Source organism: Echeneis naucrates, chromosome 13 (assembly GCF_900963305.1).
Source record: "Echeneis naucrates chromosome 13, fEcheNa1.1, whole genome shotgun sequence".
Classification (NCBI taxonomy): Eukaryota; Metazoa; Chordata; class Actinopteri; order Carangiformes; family Echeneidae; genus Echeneis; species Echeneis naucrates.
Window position 1 is genome coordinate 7,962,047 of NC_042523.1, and position 12,351 is coordinate 7,974,397.

The 12,351-nt window shown below is 38.7% G+C and overlaps 1 protein-coding gene across 1 annotated transcript in view; it reads right to left on the reverse strand.

Moving 5' to 3' along the window:
- The window catches only part of LOC115053566 (beta-1,3-glucosyltransferase-like), a 55,871-nt gene that overhangs the window by 15,265 nt on the left and 28,255 nt on the right, over positions 1 to 12,351 (reverse strand). The window contains exons 4-9 of the mRNA XM_029518384.1: positions 11,647 to 11,756; positions 5,744 to 5,820; positions 4,889 to 5,000; positions 3,101 to 3,237; positions 2,892 to 2,955; positions 1,578 to 1,709 (exon numbers count right to left, since the gene is read on the reverse strand). Coding sequence (XP_029374244.1) covers positions 1,578 to 1,709; positions 2,892 to 2,955; positions 3,101 to 3,237; positions 4,889 to 5,000; positions 5,744 to 5,820; positions 11,647 to 11,756 — 632 coding nt within the window. The remainder of the gene's footprint in view (positions 1 to 1,577; positions 1,710 to 2,891; positions 2,956 to 3,100; positions 3,238 to 4,888; positions 5,001 to 5,743; positions 5,821 to 11,646; positions 11,757 to 12,351) is intronic.

Below are 12,351 nucleotides of genomic sequence, written 5' to 3' on the forward strand. Positions count from 1 at the left end.
TTTCTGGTCAAATGAATGCAGTTCTGTGAGGATAGTGATTTCCGCTGAGAGGAAGCTAAAAAAAACCCACATGAATATAAATGTGACAGCGCAGGCTGCAGCGAACATGTATCAGACCTCTGACCACATATGCACATGCAGTATGAGATCTGAATCACAAATAAAAAGATCAGAAGAAAAATTTTAAGTCAAAAAGAGCGGGGAAAGGGGGTGTGTAAGAATTGGACCACGTTCAGCTGCATCCCAAATTCAACTCATCTCACTCACTCACTGTTACCTCCCTTCAACATTATTGATCTTTTCTTTCTCTTTTTTCCTTTTTACCAGCTAGAGTCAAAAACTGCAGGCAGCACAACGTTACAATCTACACATTAATGCACATGCACCAACAGGAGTAAACTTCACCAAAATGATTGTTTGTTTGTCGATGTTGGAAATACTGACCGTACTTCATGACCCGTTTTCTTCAACCACACCCACTTATCTCCTCTCACTCAGACAACACACAAAATCTGACTGGAAATCAATTGTTCACTGAGGGCTTATCCAGATAAAGTTTCCTGCCTCTTCTACTTCTTACAAAAAAGCAGTAAAATATTTAATTGTATTATCTGGTAAACACTAGGTTTGAAAGGAGATCAATTATTTAACAGATAGCGAATAAAATAAATTTTTGTGATTAATCCTCTGCAACAAAATGAGTTACTATAGATTGCTGTAGTTGCAGTGGAAAACTACCTCCTGCCAGTTTGTCACTGGTGTTACTGCACCTTTCCTCATAGTTCAACTTCATTAATTAATTAATTGATTTTTAACACGTGGTCTTGCCTAGCATTGGCCTGTGCACATTTAGATATTTAAATCTCCTACAAAATATGAGGGTAGATATGTTGTTGTTTTTTTTTGTTTGTTTGTTGGACAAGCATGTGTGCAAAATTGTAAACATAAGTGACGAAGGGGATGAAGAAGAAAGAGAACCAGAACGACATGAAATTTTGCACGCAAGTTTCAATTTCGTTGTCGCTGTCGTTTCGTTCGGACGCGATGAAAGGACAAATGTAGCAGGAGCAACAGGAGCCAAAGGAGCCAGAGTAAAAGGAATGTATGAGCCTGTAAAGCACAATGTTTGTATTAGCTCACAATCGATCAGTGCTGGTAATGGATGACCTCTAACAACTTTTGATGACTGTGGGAAACGGTCAACATACATACACTGTATAAAAGTTGATGCTGAGAGGACGCAAATGAATGTTGCTAGGCAACAGACGAGCATTTGTTTTTTGGTGCATTGCGAAATCTAATTTAAAAAAAAGCCAAGACTTTGTCTTTTTAGGTTAATACAATGTGTTTTACTGAATGGGAAATTCAGTGAATAACATTCAAAGCTGTACTGATCTATGAAATACTGGTGCTGTGGGCACAAAGGCTGGAGGCTTAATGTTGTAGATGGCCCCCAAATAGCCATTATCTGACCCTGCAGCAACAGCTCTTTTATTTTGTTGTTCAATTTTGTATCCTGCCCATTTACTGGAAATTGAAAGCATTCAAACAGATCTGGAAACGCAGAAGACACTCACACACAGTTGAAGCTCTCTGCTCAGGGTGGTGGCGCAGCGCTGGGCCTGAGGAGAGACCACCGGATCAGTGCACAGCTCAGGAACAGCAGTGAGATGTGGACCCTTCCCGTTATCCCAAATATACAAGGCAACCTGTTGTGACAGAGCAATCTTTTTTTAGTGCATGTGCTTGACAACAAGATACTGTATTAGGGACATTAATGCTCAATTAAAAACTCAACTGAAACTGCTTTCTTTTCTTTTTAAATATAGTTTTCTGGCCTTTTGTTGATCTGGTAGTTTGACGAGTGACAGGAAATGTGAGAGAAGGTTGTGTGTGTGAGGAATGACATGAAAAAAATGACACCAGTTGGAATTGAACAAGCGTCAGCGATGAGGACCTTGCAGCGTCTTTGTGAGTTCGTGAGGTGTATGCTCTACCCATTACGCCAATGCCCACTTGATTTACTTTACTAATAAATATATCATTTTTTCTCTCACCCAAAATATTCAAGAAGCATTTTAAGTATTAATATATCAGAAAAAAATGAGAGATAAAGGGAATGAAAGCAAGGGAAGGATGGAGAGCTGTGTTATTGTACATCTTTCTGGAGGAGAGCCAAATAAAATCTAGGATCTACTTGAAATATTCTACAGGGGAAAGAAAGACATTACAGCAAAAGAATCTGTAATGAGGACAGCACCATCTGCCTACTGGCAAATACCTCAAAGCCTCAAAAACTACAGAAGCTGTAAACTTACAGTCTGGATCTATTCCACTGACAGTGACCTGGACTGACACTGACAATTCACAACATGTGTTTATTATTATTATTATTATTATTATTATTATGAATGGTGATGTGTAAATGAAAGCAATCAACATTAAAACATCCTATCAACTTTTAAAACTGTCATTCCTCAGAAATCCCGTAATTCAAAATGACATTACATCCTCTTTTTAGAAACAGAAAGAGTGAACAGTGTTTTAATTGACTCTCCTGGGCTGAACTCATACCACCCCTAATAGAAGCTTTTTCAGACCGGGCCTGATACCGCATTTACTCAATAAAATCCTTGGGTGCCTCTCTGACTGAATTTCAGTGGTAAAAAGAAGAACCTGTGCCTTGAAAATTCTCAATAGTAATGAGATTTGACTTCAAGGTTAGATGGATTTCATGCCTCATTCTTTTTGTGGAAATAAATTATAGCAGTTTGACATCAACTTGATTGTGAGACTCAAGGGAATGGTTAAGAAAAAAGAAGAGCTTCTTTGTCATTATCGAGACAAAACAGATCTGGGTTTGTTTTTGTGTAGCTTGTTTGCCCCCTTACCTCATGCTTCAGGTCAATGGTAAAGTCAGATTTCAGTGGCTCGTCTCTCACTTTGTTTGCAAGTCTAAAAAAAAAATAAAAAATTACAAATTAAAAAAAAAAAAAAAGGAAAAAATTTTATAAAAATTAGTGACTAAAAAGTGGTGATTTTTTTAATTTATTTTTAATTTTTTTTTTTTAACACAATTGGATTTAGTTTACATACTCACCGAACAACAAGGGGGATGCTTAAAGCCCAGGCGGCAGCAAAGTCTGGATATTTGAAAACTGATGGATTCTCTGCAAAGGCATAGTGATGGATAATGGTTGACTCCTCATCATGCAGGGGCTTACCAAGAAACCATTCCTGAAAATGAATTTACAGAGACATTTCAATATCTTACAGGTAAAAAATGTCTTTTTCACCAGTTAACATATCGCTGTGAACTGTCATACGAGAAGCGTTTGGGCTTCAGGTCTAATTTGGAAATTTTCAAACTCCTCCTGCTGCTTGAAATGGGTCAGAGTTTAAAAGGAACGGTTCAACCTTTGGGAAATATGGGAAACGGCAGCTAAGGCTCAATAATTTAACTGGAGTGTTAAAACAATCGACACTGCTTTGGCAGGCTTTATGTGAAGGGATGCCGAGTAGTTACTTAATTTAGCTGAATGTTAGCTGGATGTACCGGGGGAAAAAAATAAGGGACTCAAGAATGAATTTACTGTTTGTTTACTGGTCATGAAGACAAATGCTCAGTCGTGACTTTTGAGAGTTACATGTGCTCATGAATGAACAGAAATGTGTCACGAGTCAAACATTATCTAATTACATCTACACTTTGGTGTTTAATTGCTCATCTGCCCACACTGAGATAAACACTTTTGCTTTCGGCTAAGTTTTGTAATGAATGCAATCAAAAGGTGTCGCTTCCAAAGCCACTTCTTCCTCAAGATAAAGTTGTGCTTGCTCACCCAGGACTCACTTCAATCCTTGAAATATCATTTAGGTTATAAATAGTTCTACAATTGGATTCCATTAATTGCTTTGCAGTGTTTTTCAGCAAATGCCAGCATTTGCTGAAAAAAAGTTTCTTTTTCCTGCAGGTTTTATCAGTTGCTCCCGAACATTGATTTATTTGTGGCAGAATGGCACAATATCAACATTGACGGCTCATATTGATTTTCTACAATTTTTTTATTATTATTATTTCAAATGGGTAAAATCTTATTTCATTGTAGCTGAATACAGTGCATTGATTTTCTCAGCCTCTCCTTGCCTTGTTCTCTCCCTTTCTCTGTCTTGCTGTCTCTGTTGCTTTGAAATTGCACTGAAAGTGTAATTAACATAATTTTTTGCTCCGTTTCACTCAAAAGACAGCTAAAATGTTTATTGTGAAGCCTTGATAATAACTGCAATTAGCAAGAAAAAAGCCATTTTGTTAAGCTTGATTAATAATCGAGAGAGTGGCACATGAAATATTGAAATACTTATTGTCATATGGACCATTTCTCTATTTCTTTATTTTTATCTGTAGCATGAATTTTGCTCTTATTAATAATAGCTACGTTTTTGTCTGCTGCCATAATGGCCATTTTTAATTTCCCTCATGGATAGATAAAGTTGCTGTGATGGATTAAAATAATCTTTTTATTATATCCCCTATGTATGATTTCCTGACTGCAGCATTTTAATTGTTTTTTTTTTCCAACCTACCAAACCATATAGTAGAAAAATGATTTCATGAGTGGAGAGGCAGCATTTAATTTCAGTCTCCAGCAGAGTACAGAGTAAGGAGTGACATGTCTGACAGCTGGGCAGCTTCAGAGGAGCTGGAGCCAGCCTGATACTGTATCTGTTAATTGAACTGATCATCAGCTAAGCTGGAGCTTATAACAGGAAGCTTTGGCCTCAGTGAGGAATCTGGCAACAAGAGTGAAATACAGACAGAGACAGAGTGACAGAGTGGCAGAGTGAGAGAGAGAGAGAGAGAGATTTGAGGAGATTTTGGTTCACTCACTTTATTCTTGGCGAATTTTGCGAGGACTTGAACGAGCGTAGCCATCCTCACATTTGTTTCCTCCTCAAGAAATACAATCCAGGATGAGTTTTTCCCGAAAGAATATGATAAACTGAGAACACAAGATAAATAAACTGTTGTCAAAACCATCGCTGAATAATAAAACAAAAACAAATGCAGCTTTGCCACGAATACACAACACTACAAAAATCCATCTTTTCATTTGAGTCCCGTCTGATGAACTATCTAACTGCGGCTCCTGGCCCACTCAGATACAGTCAAGGAAGCTGCAGAACTTTCCCTGGAGGACACGGAGACAAGAAAACATCACAGACACAGACTCTTTCCAGCCCGGGGGCAGGGGGGTGGGGTGTGTAATTGTTTTGGGTGCTTTTGTTGATCTAGTTCCTAAATCTCTATGATGGTAGAAAACAAATGCATGTGTTATTCCAAATAACTCATTTCCCCAAAACAATTACTGAGTTGAACAGTAACTCAGCTTTTTGTGAAGGCCCAAGCATGAAGACAACTGTAGCTCTTGTCATTATGATGCTGTTAAGACTGCTGAATAACTGCGGTAATAGGTTTGTTATCACAGTCCTGGGAACATTAGGAAGAGCTTATCATTATGCGAAGCAATCACTCTTAGTTATTGTGTTAGTAATAGCTGGAGAGACAAAGGTGTGTGAGGCTTGTATGAGAGAGCCATCGATATATACCTTCCAAGCATGATGCACAGAATATTCTCAAAAGCCAAAATGTCTCAAATTTCAGCTTGTAGGAGGACACATTTCTGACATTGTGCCCACTTTTCACCCCGTCGGGCATATTATTCATCAGTTCAGGGATACTCACTAAGGCAGCAGAGGAAGGATACTCCAATCTCCCTCATTATCTGATAAACTGTGAAGAAGCACAACCACTGGTGGATTCTGAAAGAAATGTCACACAAACCAGACATCATATTCCCAGTAGGTGCAAGTCTATCTAGCTGCACAAAGCAAAAGACAATTAAACCCTCACCCTGTCCAAAGGTTTAGGTTGACTTAGTCCATTTATCACAAATTGCCTATAGTGTTAATTCAACATATATATTTTTACAATGCAGCCTGGCATGTTACAATTCCTTGTCAAGCAAAATAGTTTTCTATTCATGCCTGTAAGCAATGAAAATCCATTGTCAAGCTGTCTAAACTCGCCTGAGTTGTTTATCATTTGTCATAGCGGACTCTGCATTTATTTTTGTTAGTTACATTATCATTGGATTGAAAGATATGCACTGCCTGCCCTCTCGGCAGTATTGTGTAGCTTTGACAAACATGGGCCGAGACGGGACTGTCAAAAAAGAATGATAACACTGGAGAGCGCCTCTATTCTTTGAAGTGTCAGAGAAATCTCACAGAAAGACCAGAACCAAGAGTGAATTTATCCAACAAATGCTATCTGTGTTGCTAAAGACCGATGTGCTCAACAATTCCACTGTTCTATATTGCAATAATCACAAAACACAAAACATTTATGAGCTTGCAGTAAAAAATGCTCCCAAATAAATGAACAATTAACAGGACCTTGCTGTTTCATGACAGTTTGCATTGTTCATCATAATTTTTATTATCATCAACATTAAAAAAACAAAAATTGGTGAGAGAGGTATAACTGGCTGGTTTGCCAGCAGCGTAGTGTTTTTAGTTTTAGTGTATTTTGGCTGTGGAAAAAAAAAAACAAAACAACCCAAACCCAATCTTACGGTGGCTTGCCATCTTGCCTTGTGTTCAGGTGCTGGGAATGGACTTCCCTAAAAATGAATGCTTACACATTAAACATGCTGCTATAAATGAAAACCTGGAATCATTCACTTGCCACGGTCAGTCAGTAGGAAGAGGGAAATTGCGCAGCTACAAAGATGCTCTCTAACTTGGCATAAGAAGGCTAGTATTTTTGTTTGAGGTTAAGGGGGCAGGTCTCAGGGCAGGTGACTATCGTGTCCATATCACGCTGTCGGACCTGTACCTTTAGTCTTCCCACTATAATCGGAAAATTATACAATAATGCCAGAGATTATATTTGTAAATAGACCAATAGGGTCCTTTAAATCCAAAACTGGTAAAACAGAAAAATCACCAGAAACATGAGCAGGACATTTCAGGAGAATCTTTCAGTGAAATTTCCCATTGTGATTGTATTGGATGCATGAGAGAGCCAATGCTTCACACTGCGAGGAAAACAAAGCAGCAGAGCAGAAGACCCTGTGCTTCATCACGGCACGGTCCACTCGTCAAGCAGGAAGTCAAAGGGAACTGTCTGCTCTGAGCCGCCTGTTTGATTTAGGTGATGAGCCTGACACCGTTTACACTTATTAAACCCATTTGATCTGTGGAGGATTGTTAGCGCTCTTCTAATACGCATTTAATCTTCAAGCTAATGTCATAAGTGACAACTTCCATATTTGATTAAACTGCTCTGTACTTGACATCCAAGCCATCGCTGTTGCACAAAAAGAATAACTTTGAGAAAAGTTCCATATCAAACAAGGTTTGTATTCATATAATGACACAATCTCAAGAGCAGAGCTCTTGGTTCTGAGAGTAATTGACATTTTGAGAAAAAAAGGAGTCTTTCAAGAAGAAAAAGAGGCTGATCTTTTCATGGGAGTTGTGCGCAAGCTATATTCCTCATCCACGGATAAGAGCTGGTCATTGTGTGGACATGTCTGCAACAAATAAGACACTGATTGCTTGGTGACTTGGGAGATGATGGAGGTCACTCAGACCTGGTTGTGATGGAGGAACAGGAAACTATACTTTTAACCAAAGGAGGGGCCGTAGGGGAGCGTGGCGATTGATTGAGCTGCCATCTGTCAAAACCACTTCAGTAATGAGCTGCAGTCACAAAGACCCTTTATGACAGCTAGCTAAGGCAAACCTATGAAGACTGATCTGGAACTGAAAAACACATCAAAACTCATCACAGCCTTCAACACGAGAAAGCACTTAAAAATCACAGCATGTTCCCCCGCTGATTTTAATCTCATTCTCCTGGCCTTGAGTATCTCTGTGCATATGAGCATCGGCTAAATGACAGATACTATATAAATGTAACATGAATCCTTCGCAGATGGCAGAATATCAAATGGCAGGAACATGGGCTGTGAGGTGCCACATAGAATACACAAGTCCCTGTCTGTATAAATATGTGGATCTCACAAAACCTTCTACAGTCTGATGAGGACTCAACAGAATTATCCCTCATGGGGGAAAAAAGGCTCTGCACCAGTAAAACTAATCATTCATGCATTTCATGTGTCTTGGAAGCACAGTGAGCAGGCCTTAAAGCTTTATATTATCAGTGATGTTGGATAGAATTTTTTGTGACACTGAAGGTGTTTTTTCTTTACAATTCTCTTAATCTGATCTAATCTGATAAATTTTAAGTAGTAGTAGTTTTAATCAGAATTTTCCTTACTATGATATATATGTAGATGAAAATCCAAAAGACAACTTGACAACATTTTATGAAAAATCTGTAACCTTCCTTTAAAAAAAAAGAAAAAAGAAAAAAGAAAAACTTCTCTAATGTGTCTACTATTTTTCTGCTTAAACCTGTATTAGGGCCTCAGCCGATTTAAAACGTTTCCCACGTCGTATAATATTCATCCACAGACCGAACAACCAACCACCACTGATCACTGTGTGGCACAAGACCCACAATGTCACCCAGTCAACAAAACCTCAGTCTCCCTTGCTCTCCCCTCTTCCTCACTCCAGCTGCAGGAGGAGCAACAGCTCCCCTTCTCTTCACCGCTCCCACAGCAGCCGCAACAACAGCTTCTCTCTTCACAGCTCACGTCTCTGCAGGCCCACTCGGAGGAGGCTGCCGCTCTGCATTCTGTCTCAATGGCAAACGTGAGAATCTACATGAGATTAATCAAGACTAAACAAGTGGCAGGAGCTATGGCTCAAACTCTCCTGGCTGATATTTACAAGCAACAGGCCCTAAGTGATTCGACACATTTCCAAACCAGCCTACACTCCAGAAGGCAACCACAAACGCATCTCACGAGGAAATTTGAACATGGCCTAGCCTGAGCCCAGTGAGGCACAGGCTTTATTTGTCAGTGTGATATACTGATTTGGGATAATGAATTTACCAAGCTCGGTTATTGAGATGTTTATCCTTCATGAATCAAACTTGCGTTGCTCCACATGGGAGGGGGTCCCTGCTGCCATCTAGAATTCCACAGTCTTGCCTGCAGATTCGCTTGCTTTGACCACGTGTTCATTTTCAGTCATGTAGTCCATTTTTCTTCTCCTTGCGTCTTTGACTTCAGGTGGAGTACAGAAAACTAGATAAGTTCTACTTCCTGTAGCATTGATGAGCTTACAACAGTGGCTCATCTGGTTGCATGTGCACATGACGTGTGGTTTTTCTATTCAAAAATACTGCTTGGTAAAACCTGGAAACACTGTTCTGTCACTTTAACGTAATGTTGCTCTGAAACATTTCACATTTTTTTACATTTGGGATGGCAGGTAGAAAACATCATTCTGTTTTAATGACAATACTTAAAAAATAATAACATAAAACTAAAAAAATTATACGTTGACCGAGGTCATGACTTCTCTGACCCGAAAAAACTCCTAAACTTAACTGTGTCTTCCCAGCTTTCTTCCTTGGACATAAACCTACAGTGCTTGGATTTGCTTTTCACTTTCACTTGGCAGATACCTGGATTCAGAGTAAAGTAAATCCAATTACTTCAGGTAATTATTAATCATTTCTGATCACCAAAATTGATTAAATGGTCTACGAAATACTCAACACTGGATTTCATTATTTTTTCAAGCTATTCAAGTTTTCCATGGTAATGTGCCATAACTTTTTGTCAAACATCAAACATGTTTCAACAATCTGAGCAACTCTCTTTTATATTTAGCTTTGATCTTTTTCTATCAGTATCCCAGGAAAACCCTCCAAGACTGTTAAATAGCAGAATTTTTACTTTGCGCATGTTTCATGGGGGGCTGAGGTGAGGGATGGGCAGCTGTAACTCATGTTTTGTTTAAGAAGTTGGGGCTGGTATTTTGAATAGGTTAGTTACAGATGAGGCTAAAGATATTTTCAGTCTGTTAGGATAATCTTCAAGGCTGATCTTATATCTCTTAGAAAAGTTGTCAAGCCTTTACTGCCACCTCTTTGAGATGTTGTTAATTAAACTTCTCCCTTCACGTAGTTTGCCTGATTGTATGCAAATGATACTAAAACACCTGACATCTCTGAGGTTATAAATGCAAATCCAACATGATGGTATTCATTAAGACTGTCTTATAAAATGTGACATCAATGAGCGTTGCTAATTTTTTCATGACAAATTCGATCTACTGGCACAAACCGATGCCACTATTCATTACAGGAAACATGAAAAACCTTGCCAAGCTGTGCACATCCAGAAAGTCAAAGTCAGAGTCCTGAACGTTGACTGATTAGATTCCAATAACAATAAAACTGGGAAGTCAACTGTCATATTTAATCTGACTTTGGGAATCATACTGCTTCAGGTGGAGTGTGGAATTTCAAGGCAAAAACTGGAAAAAATAACATCAGTATTTAGTAATTCTCCAAGAACATGACATCTAAATTGCCACCACATAATTTTGAGACGGGCGATAAACAGATATAACATCTCATTTTGATTGTTTAGGTCTTAATCTTTGTCACTTTGGACTCATAGAAAATAATGTAGACTAAAGGCATATGCCATCCAGCAGTAGAGGAGACAGAAACAATAACAATAATGTATGAACCCAACTAGAAGGCCTAAATTGGTCTCTTGGTAGCAGAAGCACAGCAAGTGGTTTCTTCATCTAATTTACTGTCATATTGTCATTACTAATGTATTACACCACATTTCATCTGTCCTGAGGAGATTTAATGAAGAGAAGCAAAAGGCCTTGTGACCAGCAAATGTGCTCCCTGTGTTCCTAAGTCATGATCCTGATGTAATTTATTAAATTTTCATAAGCATATGGAATTTGGAGTTTATTTCCCTGAAGAAAGTATATATTTTCTTTTCCTTGAGCCTTTACCCTTTTTTTTGTTGAAAATCTGAATAAAAAAAAGGAATTGCAATATTCATTAGGAGGAACATACGCCTTTGGATGATCATCACTTCTCATTAAAAATTTAACTGCAACTGGCCAGAAATGGAAGGTTGATTTGTTGAATAGAGAAATACGTATCTGAACATCACAGCTGCACAAATGTCCTGGATTTCCTAAATCCATAAAATTAGTAAGCGCACAATTTGATGTCACAAGGAGCAGCCAATGTTGCATATTTAAAACGACACTTTCATATTTTGGACAGGAATGGGGCAATTTTAATCTGGAGGGTACCATGAATAATTCTTCACACCATAATTCAATATTAAAAACAATAAGTACTGTGGAAAAGTGTAACAAATGAACAAAACAACAAAAACAAACACCTGGCAATGCTCCATTTCTATGCAGTCAAGTCATGCAATGTATATTTTCCTCGAGTGGATATCTGGTTAAAACATTCAAAAATATTTACGTTTCAATAAAATCTGCGCTGACGCCCTGTGGCATAATGTACATCAATTTATATTCAGATGTGACATTTGCTGCTCGTCCCGATCACTAGCAAAGAAATATTTCTCAACAAAAGGAAAATGTGCTCTTAAATGTCAAAATAAGACGATGCAAGTGTGTTTTACTGAAAGGTGCCTTGAATCTTACCTTTGTCAGACTGTGTGCTTGCTTGAGCAAATCTGCTCTCAGTCTTTCTGCCTGCCTCACATGGAAGTAGTTTCTTTGACTCTGGATGATGAATACTATCTCCCGCAGGTCTGAGGGAATACAAAAGATAGAGATGAGAGACTCCCCGCATGCTGTGAAAAAGGATCTTGCCAATCGATGACCTTCTGAGAGCAAGACAAGATAAGATTTGCGGTCTGAATAACTAAGGTGACTTTTGCTAATCTCCGTTATTGGTCTGATTGTAATACCCAGCACATCAAGAGCCTAATTGGCTTGAGGAGAGTTTATGTAAATGTCACAGCCCAGACTGTGCGACTTAAAAGATTAGCAGACAGAGAAGTCTTTCTCTGAGGTCCTGTAACACTCAAAGGGTTGATAAAGCCCAGCTGTCTACTTCAGGGTGAACAACACAGCTGCATTAACACTAAAAGCTTGTTATTGCTGCTGTATGTGGAGGCCAATGTTAACTAGGAGCCACAAGCTCAACAATGTCTGTTAAAGAACTGCTAATACAGGCTGTCTCAAAGCTGACGACACGTTTAGATACCATCTTTGTCATTGACTGAGCTAGCCTCAGTCCCTCTTCATGTGAAATTCATTTACAGGGCAGTAATAGTGACACAGCTCAGTGAATAATGACTTTGGCTGCCCAAACAAGCCCACATAAACCCTGTGGCTCTCACA